The 18,110-nt window shown below is 44.4% G+C and overlaps 1 protein-coding gene across 1 annotated transcript in view; it reads left to right on the top strand.

Annotated features, from left to right (window-relative positions):
* The window catches only part of LOC147707530 (uncharacterized), a 106,563-nt gene that overhangs the window by 58,410 nt on the left and 30,043 nt on the right, over nucleotides 1-18,110 (top strand). The window contains exon 2 of the mRNA XM_086925655.1: nucleotides 3,173-3,345. Within this exon, the coding sequence (XP_086781781.1) occupies nucleotides 3,173-3,345 (173 nt within the window). The remainder of the gene's footprint in view (nucleotides 1-3,172; nucleotides 3,346-18,110) is intronic.

Below are 18,110 nucleotides of genomic sequence, written 5' to 3' on the forward strand. Positions count from 1 at the left end.
TAGCAATCCAGGCCAGGGCGGAACCATCGACACCCACAGATTTCAAGGTGGACAACAAGATGGAGTGGGAGACAGTGTCAAACGCGGCACTCAAATCAAGTAATATGAGTGCTACTGTCTCCCCATTGTCCACCTTTTGTCTGATGGATTCCGACACACCAAGGAGGGTGGTTTCAGCAGAAAAACCAGCCCTGAACCCGGATTGAGAACCATGGAGAAGATTAAAGGTTTCGACGTGGGAATTGAGCAAAGAATTGACGTGTTTCTCTAAAATTTTAGAGAAACATGAAAGCAAAGAAATGGGGCGGAAATTAGATGGGTTGTTGGGGTCTGCGTTGGCCTTTTTTAATAATGGGACCACCATAGCATGCTTCCATTCATTAGGAACGATGGCTTCAGTTAGTGATGCATTCAGAACCTTCAAAATAATATGTAGTGGGTCAAGGTCCAACGAGCTTAGCACTTGAGGAGGCATTGGGTCAAGCTTTAAATAATAAAGCTTGTATGAAAGTGGGGTTAACATTTTCTGGTAATGAAAACAATCATTGTGCTCAGTGTTTAGTTTGTGGGTATATACTTACAAATGAAAGTATGGTAACAAATACATTAAAACAACATTTTACCTCAAAACACAGCCATTTGTCAGAATAAACAGTAGGATACTTAATTGAGCTGTCAAAATCTATAAAGAAGCAAACTGCATCATTCACAAAGAGAAGGAAGAGATCAGAGAAAGCTCAAAAGGCAAGTGACTTGGTTGCTGAAATAATTGCCAAAAACAAGGAAGCACACACTATTGCCGAAACCACCATAAAGGAATCTTGCTGTGCTATTGTTCGAACAATGTTTGAGCCAGAATTTGAAATAGAAGTTAATAAAATCCCTTTGGCAGATAACACAATTGGAAGACGTATTCAAAAAATGCCTGATAACATTAAGCTGCATATGAAGGATATTTTTTCAAGATGTTAATATGATCTTTACTTTGCAATTAGACGACTCAACAGATGTCAGTGGGTTAGCTCAATTATTGTTTTTTATAAGTTTTATTCAAACTGACAGAATTATTGTGCAATTTTTGTGTTGCCTAGAACTTCCAATGAGAATTAGAGGTGAGAATATATATTTAAAACTTTACATTGCTTCATGAAGGAAAATAATTTGCAATGGTTACATAGTGTAGGAATATGCACGGATGGTGCACCCTCAATGATTGGTTCAACAAAAGGTTTTATAGCTTTAGTGAAGAAAGAGACTGAAAATATTCTAATTACTCATTGCTTTTCACATCACGAAGCACTAGTTGCGCAAACCATTGGAAATTAATTAAGAAAAGTTATGGACAAAGTGGTTCAAATGGTCTATTACATTAAAAGCAGACCTCTTAAATCAAGATTATTTGCTCACATTTGTGAACTAATGTCTTGTTGTGTATACAAATTGCGGCAAATGATTCTTAAACATTTTGAGGAAAATCAGCAACACTATTTCTGCGATCTAATTCAAAACAAACTTTGGTGCACAAAATTGGCATATCTTGTTGACATATTTGAACATTTGAAAATAATTAACACAGTATGTAAGGAAAAGGAGAAAAGACCTCAACAGAGGCAGATCCAATTTGTGCTATGAGAGTCATTATAGCAATTTGGAAAAAGAAAGTGAAAGAAGGCAACTTTGAAATGTTTTCCAAAACTGCTGTGTGTGAACTGAAATGCGATATCAGCCCGCTGATTGTTAACCATTTAACATTGCTCAGAGAGAAAGTTCATCATTACTTCCCAAATGTTGAAATCCAAGACTATGATTGGATCAGAAATCCATTTCTTTCAGCTGCAACTGGTAGCTTTTCACTTATTGAAGAAGAAGAATTAGCTGAAATAAAAAAGGATCAAAGTTTGTCAATGATGCATGAAGAGGGTGACTTTGACAGCTTTTGGATTAATGTTTCAAAACTGCATCCAAACATAGGTAAAAAAGCGGTAAAAATTCTTCTGCCGTTTTCTAGTAGATACATTTGTGAAGTATCCTTTTCAAGTATAACAAACTTTATAACAATAAAACGTGGAAGCTTGATGACGAAATGCCAGTGTCTTTATCTAATATTCCACCAAATATTGAGCAGCTGTGTTCATCCTATCAACCTCATACATCTCATTAAAATATTAAGAGTTGCTGATTATATTCAAATGGTTTTAATTCTTGAACATATTTACATATTGTTACCCAAAAATGACAACAGTCTTGGAAATGTATATATGTTATTATTTTGCAAATCATATATTTTAAAAAATATACATGAAAGGTTTTCGTGAGATATGTTGTGGCCCCATATATTTTGTTATTACAATTTATATGACATACATTTTATATATTTGTCCGTATCTCTTATATGCAATAAGTTTAACCTCCGGTTCGCTAGTAAAACTCAATTACTATGTTGCGAAATTATGCATGTCTAAAAAGTGTGACACCAACATGAAAAGTTTGGAAGGCACTGCCTTAGGCTATAAAGTATCCAAATAGAACCCAAACCACCTGCAATCTCTGTTCTGCTCCATTTCCCCAATAAACCAGGGGGTAGACCTCCCTTTGGTCGGCTGCTCACCAAAATCCCATTGGGGAGAAAAAAAAATCCCACATCCCAGGTCCTCTGGACAACCTGGCCACACCTGTATATGTTCACTGCCCAATGCAGGTGAAAGCAGAAATTAAATCACCATGATTTTTCTTTAAACTCTCCTTCTTATTTGACCTCCAATTGTTGTCCTGTCTGTACATGTAACGGTATCAGAGTATAAAAACAGATCTGACGCTTATGGTAAGTCATTAGCTGAAGTACATTTGAAATTGTTATTAACTAATATATTCCCTTTAATTACATCAAAACCAGCATTTATCATTTGTAGCTAAAGTGCATTTTAAATTGTTATTAACTAATATATTCCATTTAATTACATTAAAACCTGTATTTATCATTTCCTTTCTTTTTAAAGCTGAACCCTAAAAGTATGGCGGTTTTGCAAAAGCAAAGACAGAGATTGTGTGTTTTTGTGTTGTGTACGATGTCTGTGATTTGTATGCTGTGTGTTTGTATGTATGTAAAGAGAGAACTTGTCTATGTCACTTTTACCTGAATAAATAGATAATGCTTGCAACTTTATTTGTCCAGCTGCTGGTCCCCAGACTATCTTTTTCTTCTCTGAAACGGAAGAGAAGTCCCAGCTGACAAAATGGGACCTGCGCATCAAGTCAGACTTGCTGAACTGTCGTCACCTCCAGGGCTTGGGAGGTGGAAGTGAGAAGGGTTTGCGCCCCACCATACTCTACTTCATGCGTGCAGAGGTAAGAAATCAGACAGTACATGGTGAGATAGATCGTGGATCATGAGGAGCGGACTGGTTGATGCCAGTTCATTTACCAGCAGGCAAAATATGGTTGTGATATAAAGCTGCTGAGGCACATCTACCATCACAATGCATAACTGCCTGATGATCAGTTAATAACAATAGAATGAAGATTGTGAAGATGACAAAACCTGTAGTTGAGTCTGAACTGGGGTGGAGAATTGAGCTAAAGAATGATGAGGGATTCAACCCAGATCTGTGACTGGGGGTGAGTGTCTGAAAAGTTTCAGCGCTCGGTCCATCATCTCCTTAGTACGAAATGACTGATTGATTTCAAGGATTAGGTTTTCTATGTTTCGCAAACCAAATATTATTGGGTCAATCCCAATTAATTAGATTTTATCAGAAAGTGTCCAGATTGCTAACACATACTTACATACCGGGTGGTATTTTTAAATAACCCACTAGACACCTGTGCTCCTCTTCACTCGTCATTGCACACTCCCTCCAGTGCTTAATTTGTACAAAGATAAGTGCCAGGGCTCTAAACAGGAGGCCTCCGCAGCTTGCACCACCCATTGCCACTGCCAGCGTTGCCAATGACGTGTCTACACAACTACTAACCAGCATGCTGCTACAAGTGTGACAATTCAGACTATACTAGGCCCCTAAAGCGATAAAAATAGCTTGACTGGCAGGTATTAGTGTTTTTAATACATACTGAATTAATAAACAATGGCTGTTCTTCTCATCTCTAAGTTAAACAAACAGCGCTACCTTGTGACTGCTGTCATGGGTGCCTGTGTCGACAATTAAGTGATGGTGCCGACAATTAAGTGCGGGTGCCCAGCACTGGAAACCACCAGCTCAAATTAACCCCTTTCCTCTCCCCATCTCCCCCATCTGTAACAGCCGCAGTGGGGGACGCTCTTTCTTCTACATTGCTGCCAAGACCTGGAACGACCTTCGTCTCCAGCTCCATCTAGCCTGGCTCTTTGACGGAGACACAGCGCCCAGATACCCCCAGGGGTGGCAGTGTTGCGCTTTACAAATGCTGTTTGATTGTCTTTCATGCCTAAAACAAAGATTGCAGCCAGTTGGGGAAAGAACAAAATTGTTCCTCTTTTAGTGCTTTAGGAAATTCAACTTGCATGACATTGGAGATGTCACAGTCCTGATGCTAACTGTGAATGATCTCCCACACTTGCAGATTTTATTTGTTAATCAACTTTATAAAATGTTGATCAAACCAAAATTCATATTGGCATAAAAATCAAGCATAGTATCATAATGTACATCCACATGTGAAACAACATGCGACTTGCGAATCAATTGCAGGGTAAAATCATACATAGGGTGATCCTGAAGCATAGAAGACACGAACCCACCCCTCAAGCCAACAAGTTGAACCATTTGCCCCATATCTTTCCGAAGAGTTCGGGGGAGCCATGGGCTTCAAAGAGGGGTTTCTCCTGTGTCCCACAACAATCCACCCCCCGTCTCCACCTCTGCTGCAGATTAAAAGGAATTAGAAGGTAAAGCAGTCTTCCTTAAGGATATCCTTAGTTCACTTTTGGAAACTTTGCCAGAGTAGTCAGCCAGGACTTCACGTAAATGTGTATGAGGTATGGTGTTCAACTGCGCAATCCAACAACAGTGCAGTTGAAGAAATAAACTTTAAGATCCACAACAAATCCTATTACAAATTTAACAAGAAAACCCTCACGCACATGAAAACAATTTGTTCAGGTATCCATGGGATCTTAAAGTTTGTACGGAACAGTAGAATCCAAACTTCCAATATAAGCCAATTACAGAGTTGAAAAAAATCTTAAAATGCCAAGGTGTCTTAAGTCCCTTTGTGGATTTCATCAGGACTTTGGTACACAGTGAGGCAAACCATGAAGTGCACAATGCAAGATAGTTCTACCCCGGCACTCTAAAAGTTATATTCCTTCTAATGTGGAACCTTAATACGTTGCTTCACAAAAATAAATCACCAATATGTCACAGGCAAACAACAGAAATGAGTTTGTACAAAATACTTTCTTTTCTTTAATTTATGCAGATATCTTGAAATATAACAATTTCAGTCAAGACTGTAAAAACTCCTGTTTCAAAAAACATACAAATTGGGAGATATTATACAAAGAATTCAATGCTACGCAGTCTTGATCAAGATGCGCCAGAACAGCCGACACATGTTTCGTCACATCCAGTGACTTCCTCAAGGCTTTCTAGAAAATATTTAGTACTCCTGATAGTGGCCAACCCTGCTTCTTCATGGACTTTGCAGGACGCGACTATAGTGTGAAACCCAACCGTGTTTTTCGTATATTTCCCAAAGAAACTTCGACCTGTTTCACAAGCTGTAGTTCCAGAGAACAACCAAATTAGCTGTCTCAAATACTTATATCGTAGATCCTATATGCATCTGATAGCAGGATACAACGTATATAACAGTTGTCCAGAGTGTGTTGATAATTGGAAGCCCAAAGACAAATTCCTAAGTATGTTGGTCCCTGTGCGGTTTTTGTATTTCCTATGTTCAGTACTAAAAGGTACGCTTATTCTCCGAATTTTGTTTGTGAAACCGCATCAGTATTCAGAATTCGGATCGGGCTATAATAGGCCCGTCATAGCTGCTCGAGCGATTGGACAGCGTGGGCTTCCAAATTCGTATTCGGCAAAGAAAGGACCTTTCTTGAATTCTTTGTATAATATCTCCCCATTTGTATGTTCTTTGAAACAGGTGATTTTACAGTCTTGACTGAAATTGTTATGTTTCACGATAATGGCATAAATTAGAGAAAAAAAATTATTTTGTATAAACTCATTTCTGTTGTTTGCCTGTGACATATTGGTGATATATTTTTGTGAAGTCAACGTATTAAGGATCCACATTAGAAGGAATGTAACTTTTAGAGTGCTGTGATAGAACTATGTTGCATTGTATCGCACAGTGACTGTTGGCAGTACCTATGTATTTGTGCATCCAAGGTAGTAGGGTACCCTTCTTACCCTCAGTGGCACCATAATTAATTGTTCCATTGCTTAGAGTTATGAGGAGAGTTAACCACATTCACAATTGCCCAGTCTAATTGCATACTTTTCTGAGGTGCAACCCCTTAGACACTACTACCACCTTTTGTATTGCAACTAAATGAAGTGCACAAGACTGGATAGAATGTGGGGCTTGGTCTTTCAAGGATTTCATTTCCTGACCTAGTCTGCAGGCTATGTGTTATATTATTGTCATTTATAACATGCCTCCTCATCCCCGAATGTGTATCCTGATAGAACAGATCAAGCAGCAATGAAATTGCACAGTCGAGAAATTCTGAGTAAAATAACAGCATTAAAATAGCCAGGTTTTAGGTAATTTCCTAAAGGTAGGCAATTTCAAAGTGAGATGAAGATTCAGCAGAATTGCATTCTCACGTTGTGCAGCAAGATACACAAAGGAACTGCCTTCAAGATAGAGGAAAAATCCGTCCAGAGGTCCAATTTGGAGGCTGTATCTAGTACGGCCATCACAAATGTGTACACCTTCAATTTGAAGGCTTGTTCACACAGCAACAGACCAGAAGAAAAACTCAAGCCGGGAGAAGGTGTGTTTCAGTGACTTCAAGCAAGTTTATTGAAGGCAGGATGAACCCTTCTTTTGTCAGTTATTTTTCTGAAAAATTCATAAAGGCTTGACCAGATCTATTAAGTGGTGCCAATGTGGACAATGTTAGTTTGCAATTCTAGGAGCATGCTTTAAAAAGATTTGATTTGGCAGAGACAGATTTTGTCCGCGCAGAACAAATCACGTCCTATATCCTGTGGAGTCACATCTTTTACAGACACATGCCAGTGGGTCCCCACGGCCCTCAGTAGAAATTCACATCCCTTTTTTTTCCTGTGGAACAATTAAGCTCAGGAGTAAGATAAATATAAGGACAGGCCACTCAAATTTAGTTTTGAGATCTTCAGCAGCTAAAGCAAACAAGTCCACTTCAAGATAACTGTTAGGGGTCTACTCAAGCAGGACAAATGTTCTCAAAGTAATCCCATAACTTCAGGTGAATTGGGCTCCTTAAATTGTACAGTATTCGCCCTCAGTTCCAGGCCACTGCAACCCAGCATCATGGACCAGAGTCTAGCCATGAGGATTCCTGTATGGATCTTAAAACCAATGTTCAAAAGAGATATCGGCCTATACGAGGCGCAATATCTTCTGTCTTTTCTGGGTTTGGGCAAAACTACCACTGACGCCAGAAGCATTGTAGGTGGTAGCTCCCTAGTGTCATTAATGGCATTTAAAAAGTGATCAAAACGTTTTATGAATAAGGGCGGTGAACCCATCTGGGCTGGGGATTTAAGAAGTTTAATTCGAGCCATAGTCGAGATAACTTCTTTGAGCCTAATGGGACTATCCAGGGCCGCATTCTGGTCAGCTGTCAGTTTGGAAAGTCGTCTTGACAATACCTGGAGGAGTTTTGGTTGGGCAAAGACTGGGAGGAGTACATAGTTGCGTAGAAACCTCTGAATGTATTTGTTATGTCCTCGCCCCATATATTCTCGATGCTCTCGTCAGTCAGAATGAGGGGGACCGTCGCTGCCTGTCTATGCGCGTGCAAATTATGGGCTAATAAGCGGCTGCATTTGTCCCCCCGAGAATAAAATGTATGCTTCAACCAAAGCGTAGCATATTCCGCCCTATCGAGGTCCAGACTGGCCATTTGCACCCTGGCCACTTTTAATTTCCTCCAAATTTAAGGTACTCCCGTCCTTTTATCGATCCCTTCTAATTCCAGCACTTGCTTGGAAAGTTCATCCCTCTTTTCTTTAGGTGCCCTATTGGCTGCAGCCGACGTGGCTATGACATCTCCCCGGGCCACTAACTTGAGCGTTTGCCAAAGGGAGACAATGGAAGTGTTGTGCGTGTCATTTACAGCTAAGAACTCCTCCAAAGTTTTTGTCAGGAGTGCGACTACGTCAGGACGGTGGAGGAGTTCATCCCTAAGTTTCCAGGAATGTGGCGGTCTGGTGGTGGGGGGAAACAGTAGAGTCATAGTCAGGGCTGCATGGTCCAAGAGGGCTTGGGGTTCAATGACTGAGGACTGCGTTATCTGGAGGAGAGAACGGGTCGTTAGGAAGTAGTCCAGTCTTGCGTAAGTCCCCCAGGCGTGAGAATAAAATGTATAGTCAAGGGTATGAGGGTGGAGGTGTTGCCACAAGTCCACTAAACCAAGATCATGCAACCATTGGCAGTGGGCTTCAGAGAAAGCCCCCGTCGATCCCTGCCTCTGTGCAGAACGGTCAAGCTGACCATCGAACCCAATGTTCAAGTCACCCCCAATAAGAATTTGTCGATCAGGTGTGGAGGTTAAGTCGCCTATCGCCTTGTGCAAAAAGGTCTCCTGTCCCTCGTTAGGAGCTATATAGTGGCCAGGGTTAGGGTGTGCCCTCCTATGGTCACCGAGTGCGCTGTAGTGTAGTTCCTATATTCCCAATAGGCTCTGTGCATTGGAATAACATAAACAACAGTGTAGACGTAGGACTGAAGTCGACTAGGTCTCTGTTGAATATGTTAGACTTAATTATGAAATGCCAGCTAGCTCAGAGGTCACTAGAAACTTTCTCGAGTAAACAAGAAGGTGTTAACTTTCCTGAATAGACAAGAAGGGATTCGTTTCTGAAAACCGCATAAACATGACAACTTTGCTCCCCCAGAATAAGGAGTATATCTCCAGAGTCGTGGAAACAATAGATAGCTATTTCACTCAGTTAATCGTGCATGCTTAGTTTCACCAGGAGTGCAGAGAAATAGCGAGACGGGCGTTTTCAATAAAAGGGTTATTTATTGAGCAGTCTTCTTTCTCATCCAAGAGAAGTCAATTGCAATACTTGTCATAAAGTAAAGTGCGTACAGTAAAATGAGTATTATGAAATAATACTGTAAAAGCATTTATATGGTTTCTAAGCCATAAGATACTTAAAATGGATAAAATACATACAACGATAAAATAATGACTAAACGTACTCAACTGGTGTTTCTAAGATACGCCTACCCCAGTGTACCTAACCTAAGCCTAGTATAGGGAAGGAGTAGATGAGTTATCGTTTTTGCCAAGAATCTGAATCAAGAATTCTCTATGGGTCTAATCAGCTCCGTACCTTGGTTATAGAATGAAGGAGGTCTTGTATCTCTTTCTCAGGACTCGATCTCCCAGCAACCCACAAGGGTGACAGGGAAACACTGGAGCTGGATTTCTCTGCAGGAGAAAAGACAGCGTCTCTCTCAGTGCGTCAGCAGGGAGGGTCGGCATCCTTCGGCACTCGCATCAGCAGGGTGTCGGGCAAGTAGATAGCCGATCTGCTCCAAACCACCGTGTGTTGCTTAAGGCAGATGCTGGTATATTTATACCTGGAAGGTGCCGAGTTTGACGTAAGGTTGGACATAAGACGTCACTAAGAACTCGCAGTTCTTTCAGGACTCCAGGAGTGCTATGACAAATCAATATCGAAGCAGGGGGAATTCCCTGGCTGCTGGAGGCTTGGTTTGTTTAGGAACACGTTGTGCTTTCTAGGAGTCTATGGGAGTAGCCTTGCCGTATTTGGACTGCATTGGCTATGTCTTAATATGGGTATGATTCTTATGCCTATATAATGGTATTATTTGATATAACCACATAAGGGCATGAAATCGGGAATATTTACTAGAGTCCTAGAATCATCTACAACAGCACCAGGAGCCTCCTCTTAATTTCACCTTGGGCCCCACCCTCCCAGGAAATGTGCGCCCTACCAGGATGGCTACCCCTGCCTTCTTGGTTGGGAGGGAAGAGTAGTACCAGTGCGGGAAAGCCTTAGAGCGCATTCTATGGGTGTCGCTGGGCATCAAATGGGTTTCCTACAGTAAGCAGATATGGGCCCCAGAAGTTTCCAGATAAGACAGGCTAGCTCTATGTTTAATTGGGTTGTTAAGCCCTTTAACATTTAATGTGAGAATCTTAACACTCATCTACACTAAGTGGGGGGAGAGCCATGCACTATAGGGGCTAAAGGTCAGTCAAGCCGCAGGCTTCCTAGAGCCAAGGTAGCCCAGGTGAGTCGTTGATAGCATGCATGGGCAGCTGACCTGTGTTCCCGCGAGGGAGATTCAGCAACGGGGAGGAGACCCCAACATTGAAAAAAACAAAACCCCAAAAGAAACAAAAACAGGTAATGTGAAAAATCAAAGTAAAGGTCCAGAGCGTCCTGCTCTTAGAAAAGAGAGTGAAGGGTACTCGTGGCCCGTAGCTCCCAGCTCCCACCAGACAGGCCCATGGAAAGTTATCAATGCCATCGGCTAGAGGCGAGGGTGCGCCGTCAAAGTATCAGCCTGCAAATAGCGGAGGTTCCGCCTCATTCCGAAGATGCCCCGGCGAGGGATGACAGCACTGTTTGCTGCTCCTTGGCCGTAGTGCCCGGGTCAGGACGCACTGTGGAGCTCGGAGGCTTAATGGTGGTCCAGCCATGGCCGCTTCGGCGTCTTCAGGCCACGGGTTCTGGCTCTATTGATCCGGTGCGGGTTCCTCGATGCCCAAAAGTATGTAGGCAGCTGGAAGTGAGCGGATTTGCCTTAGCTCCTCCTTGTAAGAGAAGATCAGCTGAAATGGGTGCCCCCAGGAATATTTTATGCCAGAGTCCCGAAGGTGAAGCATGATCAGCCAGAAAGACTTGCACTTAAGCAGCGTGTAGGCAGCCAAGTCCTGGAATAAAGTGGGTGTCTGACTTTGGGAGCATGATTTTAGAATATTGCAGATAACGTCGATATTTACATGGTTTGTTAACTCTACTGATGAGTAATTCTAGGTCGACACGGAAACCGTGCTTTCCAATTCTGACCCATTTGAATTTAGGCATTTCAACTAGTAATTGATCAGCAGAACAAAGTACTCCAGATGATAAGAATGTTTTAACATTTTTGTTTCTACGGTTGCTTAAGGTGCCTCAGAGGGGCATTTTGTTGATAAACCAGTTGCTTTTTCAAGGGATTTTTTCCTTCATTGGAAGACACTGGCGGTCTCTTCTACTTCCAGAAATGTGATAATGTTTACATGTTTTACAGCAGACGAACAGCAGTTGTTTTCACTACCTGATGTTTCTATATGGCTGTCTTAAGTAGGTTGGCCAATGAGCAATGGCAAAACCCAGCCTACCCTTAATTGCAGTTGCCAGCAGCACAGCTTTATTCTCTGTGAACTGTGTGCATTGTTTTTCGAAGTAAGTGTATGGTATCAGTAACATATATTTGTCTAGCATACTTCCAAGTTCTTAACTTCATCTTTAATATTTAATAGCCTTCATGAAGGATTCTCAAAAAAAGTTGTGTTAGCTGGCTGTTGCTTTTATTACAGAGTTCAGATTTAAATTCAGTTTGAATAACCTGCGTCCAGTATCCATTCCGCTGTACTAGTGTGATGGGGGTCCTTTCCTCTAGAAATGATGATCATGAAGTCAGTGCATCACATTGATCATGATGGGAATCTGTCCTGATTAGGCCTGGGCATAGGACTACGCTATGCTATTCGCAAACTACGCGCTACGCGAATTGCATGTAGTGCAGTGCAAAAACGTGTAGCGTAGCGGGCATTTTATTGCTTGCTCGCGGTCCTCTACATCAAGTTGCCGACTGCGAGCGAGCAAAATAACACCCCAGCGAGACTTTTTCCTCGTCCGCGATCAGCAACATCAAGTTGCCGATCACGAGCGTGGAAAATAAACCTCCCGGTCTCAAGGCGGGGAGGTCAGGTTTCTCATTGTGAGTGGTCGCCTATGCTTGCGACCGCTTGCAATGAGAAACTACCAGTCCCCGTTGAGAAAGCTGCCGCTTGAGTACAAATCTACTTGAGTGGCAGAAAATGACTGCTTGCACTGTGCAAGATGCGGTTTGCAATGACTGCACAGTGTAGGACAAGCATCCGGCACTGTGCAATCAGTGCGAACAGCATTTTGCACAGTGCACAATGCAGTTTGCCTAGCTACGCGTAGCTTACGTAGTGCAAAGTGCACTTTGCGTAGCTACGCGTAGCGCTACTACCCGAACTACGCCCAGGGTTAGTCCTGATATAAATCTGGGTTTCGATTAGCATGATTTGGAAACAATATAAAAAAAAGAGTTCATTTGGATCCATCAGTTCAAGAATATGTGTGTTGTTGAAACCCTCAGCATCACGCCTCCTGTGATCTACCTCAATGGAAGGAAAGGGATCAGCTTTCTGGCTCCTGGACCTTTTTGCACCATATGAACCGCCAACACCATGTTCAATTTAATGATATACAGGACCAATGAGGTATTAAGGCCACGTCTTCTACTGGGATATGAAGGGCACCAGTATTGGCAGGAGGAAGAGCCCACATAGGGATTATTATGAGATCATTTTTTATCTTGACGGGCATTATGAGATCTGCAGGCACACCATGGACCTGTGATGTTTTACTGCAACCAACATCTCCAAGTGAAGCACCTGGCAAAATAAGGAACTAGTAGAAGATTTCCTGTTAATTACGCATTTTTTAAGGGCAACTCAGGGTTCCACCTATAATTCCTGGAAACTCCGCCCTCCAAGTTACCAGTATCTCCAGTATCAGTAACTTTGGGGGGGAAGTGAAGTTAAGGGGTAGCTAACAGGCAGTCGAAGTGGGGCCCAATATATGTGTGGGGACAAGTATTTGGTGAGTCTATAACAAATGCACCAGTTGAAATTGTTTGAGTTTTACTTACTATCCTTTCTCGACATTAGTCATTTTGAGGATTAAAAGCATTTTAAAATCACAACTGGCAATAATGATGCTGAAAAGAGATTAAGTTGAGTGGGAATTTGTTGAGGAGTTGTTAATAGTCCCTTTCCAAATACAAACAAAAGTATGCGGCTTTGCTTTCATTCATCCTAGTGAAAACCTCTACTCTGCTCAACTCAAATTTAGTGATAGTATTTCAGTCTTTAGCAGTGACAATAAAACAAGACAGACACAGTAGTACCTGACAGCTCATCAGCAATTGGAAGCAGTATGCATAGTAATAATCACATGCATGACAGACACTCAATGGTAATAGCAAAGAGCACCAGTGCACCAGTGACCAGACAAGTCAACGCAGTTTCATCATCTTGCTTCAACATCCTCCGCATGCTCAAAAAAACATTTCGCTGGATCCCCACCGAAACCAGAAAGACGGTCACTCACGCACTGGTTACAAGCCGTCTGGACTACGGAAACACCCTATACGCCGGTACCACCGCGAAACTTCAGAAAAAACTCCAACGCATCCAAAACACATCAGCCAGACTCATACTAGACATACCGCGTAAAGACCACATTTCCGGTCACCTAAAAGACCTCCACTGGCTCCCTATCAGTAAGAGGATAACGTTCCGCCTCCTCACCCACGCACACAAAGCACTTTACGAACTTGGACCAGAATGCCTCAACACGCGTCTATCCTTCTACTCCCCATCCTGCCAGCTACATTCTTCCAACCAAGCCCTCGCTGATATTCCTCGCATCAACAAATCCACCATGGGGGGGAAGATCCTTCTCCTACCTAGCAGCTAAAACATGGAACTCCCTTCCCATTCACCTCCGCCTCACTCAAAACCATCTATCCTTCAGAAAACAGCTTAAAACTTGGATTTTCGACAAATAATCCCCCACCCTTCCCCAAGCGCCTTGAGACCCTCTGGGTATGTAGTGCGCTATATAAATTCTCTGACTTGACTTGACTTGTATTTAACCCTGAGGGAACAGAGATAAGGGTGAACTAGTAATGAAAGTTGCATAGGATTATTCCACTACCGTGTTCAAAGAGTTCGGCTTACGTGTTTTGCTTGTTGGTGCGGAGCAGCTGCTGGGAGGGGGCGCCCTTCTGTTGGAGGGGGTGATGGGAGTGAAGAGACAACAGTTGGGGATGGTAATGCTGGGCCAGTATGGGAGAAGCGCCCACTGGCCAGTAACTGCTGCAAATCTGTCGTGCTGTTGGCTCTCTTAGCCCAACTCAATGGGCTGCTGTGGTTTGCTTGTGTTTTTTTTTATTATGGTGAACTCTCTGCTCTTAAAGGCACATCTCCACAGTAAGTAAGATGTAGAAAAGCACACAGCTTGAAACCGATGCTGCTGCTGGACCTTTCATGAAAATCTGCTGCAAAACCTGCATATTTCAAAAGGACCATCCACAACATTCTGGGACATTTTAGCTACATAAGAAGAAACGTGTCCTGATATGTTATGTTAATAAAATTTATTGAGTGCTCGAATACCTTGAGGTGTCTTGGCGCTAGGGCTGCGATTAGCCCAGACAGAGCGTCTAGTTCTGAAATAGCCACGTTTTTAGCCCTTTTCTAAAGATGGTAAGTGAGCTTGCGCTTCTGAGATCCATTGGAAGAATGTTCCAGAGTTTTGCAGTGCCATACGAAAGGCTTCGGCATGGCATTTAAAATAGACATCAAACTTTTTCAGACAGGAAAATTACTTATTGCAAAAAATAGCCTGAACTCTCTGTGTTGGCAGCCTCTCATTTATTATTTCAGTTTACACAGGGTCCTTCTACTGCCCTTGCAATACATGTAAAAGTAACAGTCTGGATATTAATATGTGATAAAGTCCTCACAAACTGTACCTTACAAGGATAGCACAAGTCAGTGAGGTGCTCTGTGAGCCTATAGAGGTTAAACACCATAGACCCAGTACATTTATTTGATTACCAAAGTGCCACGTGACTTTTAGTCTCCTTTTTCCATACACTGAGAGTATCTACTTTGTATAAAGTGTAGGATGCACAAGGGCGGGGGGACTTTGATCCAGAGAGCTGATGAAGAGCGTGATTGTGAAAGCGGAGAAAGGCTAATACCGAGTGTGTGGCATGTGCCCCTATAAGGCTCTAGCTCTCTTAGCACTGTTCATTACAAACACCTCTACTGTACTGTCTCAACACTGCCCTCTCTGTGGAATTCAACACAATCAATCACCTCTCATTGTTGTTAACCTTTGCTGCTCTTGGGATCATTGGATCGGTCTCTTTGCCACATCATCAACAATCTCCCTAACCAGTCCTATCCTCTAAACCTCTGTCCTTGGCCTGCCTCTTTTGCCCATTTAGATGAACTACTGTTGGGATTTGGTCTCAACATTTAGCGTCTCCTCTAAGCTCTAGTTAGAAGATATCCATAGCATTTTCTCTTTTCCAAATCATTGGATCGATCATTGGATGTTCTGCCGATTTTCCATGCTGAGCTCTTCCAAATCAGACATCATTTATTTACCCACTTACTCTGTATGAGGCATTTTACCTCCTCCAGTCTTGGTGCTAGTTTTCAGTTAGTAACTACGCAAAATATCTTCCATTACTTTCGATTTTATCAAGCAGCGTTCCTAAAAAATGCTCTAGTTGTGGTTACAATCTACTATTGTTGTGGTCTCTTTATCGGTATGACAGTCCTGTTGTGTTCCAGCTTATGCACGCCTGTGATGCAACGGGCGTGCAGCGTAAGCCCCACGTGACATGCTGAATAAAGAGGGGATTCGCACGGACGTACGCCAGTTGGCGACGATGCGCAGAGCCAGAAGCTTCACCCAGTGTCCGTGTCATTTATTTTGGGCTGGCCACGTGTTAGGCCTAGTCCCTCCCGGTGCCCCATGAGAGTAGGCCCCCAGCTCATGCCCTTTAAGTCACCTGCCCCCCAAGAACACAACAACTGGCGACGAGGGTGGTCGTGCCCTCGCCGTGTGGGTGTGGTGTGCCGGTAGTGGAGCGGGGCGGCAGCGAGCTTTCAGCCCCGGCTCGTGGTGCTCGTGCCCCGAGGCCCCACACGGTGCACAGCAGAGTGAAATACCCAGACTTCCACCGGTGCACAAGGTGAGCCGCTGTGAGCCCCTGCGCCCCGCTCGTGCGCCTGCCGGCCGACGGCCCCCCCCCTCCTACCGTGTGGGACGCTGCAGCAGCCCGTGAAAGGCCTCCAATCCTGCCGGTGACCCTGCCGACTGCCCGGCCATCCCAGCGCCTCGCAGCTGTTGTCCCGTGCAGCGACGCACCCGAGCTGGCAGCCGGTGCGTGAAGCGCGCTGCCGGGGAGAAGCGGCGCCTCGGTGTGACCAGGCCCTGGCCACGCCCCTCGCTCATGCGCAGGCCGGGCGAGGCCTGTTACACCTCACGCATTGCGCGGGCGTTGCACCACGCGCTGGAGGAAGAGCCCGGGTCAGCAAGGGAGGTGAAGGCACACAGAAGCGTTCCAGACAAGGGCAGAAAAGGGGGAAAACACGAGCCCAGCTGCATTCAAACCACATACAGCGAAGGGGGGAACCACAGGCCTGCGAGGACATCTGGTCTGAAGAAGGACGGGCCTGCCTCAAGTCATTCACACATGAGCAGTGACAGCTGACACCTACCAGCACTAAACAAGCATTGGCCACAACAATTCCGGAAGGTCAACCTGCCAGTTCTGAACAAGCATTGGCCACAGCCACACTCGTCACACCGGAAGCAGCGATCAGGGGAGCCTGAAAGGAATCACCTGGCACACCGTGTCCTGTGCCTCAACACCAGAGTCATGGCCACGATACCCCCCATTGAGCCCTTCATGGTGGAAGGCTCGCCGTCGTCACTAGCCCCTAAATGGAAGGACTGGGTAGACCGATTGTTGATCTTCTTCGAGGCTACCAAAGTTCATAAAGACCAAAAGAGAGCCATGGTGCTCCATCTAGGAGGCAAGGACGTCCACAATATTGCCCAGACACTAGTAGAGGCCACGCCAAAGACTCATCACTCACTCATAAACGCCCTGAATGCTTACTTTGAGCCAATGGCTAATCAGGACTGTGAGAGATTTATATTCAGGCAAGCCAGGCAACTGCCGGAGGAGTCGTTGGACCCGTATCACGCCAGGCTGAAACACCTGGCATCGACGTGTGGGTTCACGGACGCCACTGAGGAGATACAGGGACAAATAATCCAGGGCTGTGCCTCCGCCAAGTTAAGGGAACGGATCCTGGAGGAGTCTGGAAAGCCCTTAGCCGACATCCTGACTCTGGGTCACACCAAAGAACTGTCCAAGGCCCGAGCAGCCCACATGGAAGCGGCCCTCCAGGCGCCGGTGAAGGCCGAACCGGTCAACAAGATTCAGGTGAAATCACCGATGAAGTGGAAGAAGAAAGCCCCTGGGAACACCGCGGGAGCAACGGGAAAGTCCTGTGGATACTGTGGAGGTCCACCACATCAAGCATCGGAATGCCCAGCCAGAGGGAAGCGGTGTTCGGGATGTGGTCGATTCAATCACTTCGAAAAAGTCTGTCAGTCGAAAAAATTCTGCAAGCCCCCGGCAGGTGGTGAACGGCTTACCAGAAGGTGACCCGAGTCAGAGTGATATGGATGATGATGAAGAAGAGGAGAGGACGGTGCACAAAGTGCACATGATTGGCACGGCGACTCGACGCACCAGGAAGTTGCCTCAGTGTGGCATCAGAGTAGCTGAGCAGGAGATCATGGCTGTAGTAGACACAGGTGCGACCATCAACCTTATGAGTGCCGCCCTCCATCAGACAATGGATCCGCCGCCAATCCTGAGTCCGTCTCCCATCACCGTATTTGCATACGGCCAGGACACTCCTCTCAAGATCCGAGGGAAGTTCAGGACCGTGATCACACATGGAGACAGGACTGTCACTGCCAACGTTTTTGTGTCAGAGGATGGGCAGGGTATGCTACTCGGATGCCGGGCCGCGGAAGATCTTGGAGTCGTCA

Source organism: Lissotriton vulgaris, chromosome 6, assembly GCF_964263255.1.
Source record: "Lissotriton vulgaris chromosome 6, aLisVul1.2, whole genome shotgun sequence".
NCBI classification, from domain to species: Eukaryota; Metazoa; Chordata; class Amphibia; order Caudata; family Salamandridae; genus Lissotriton; species Lissotriton vulgaris.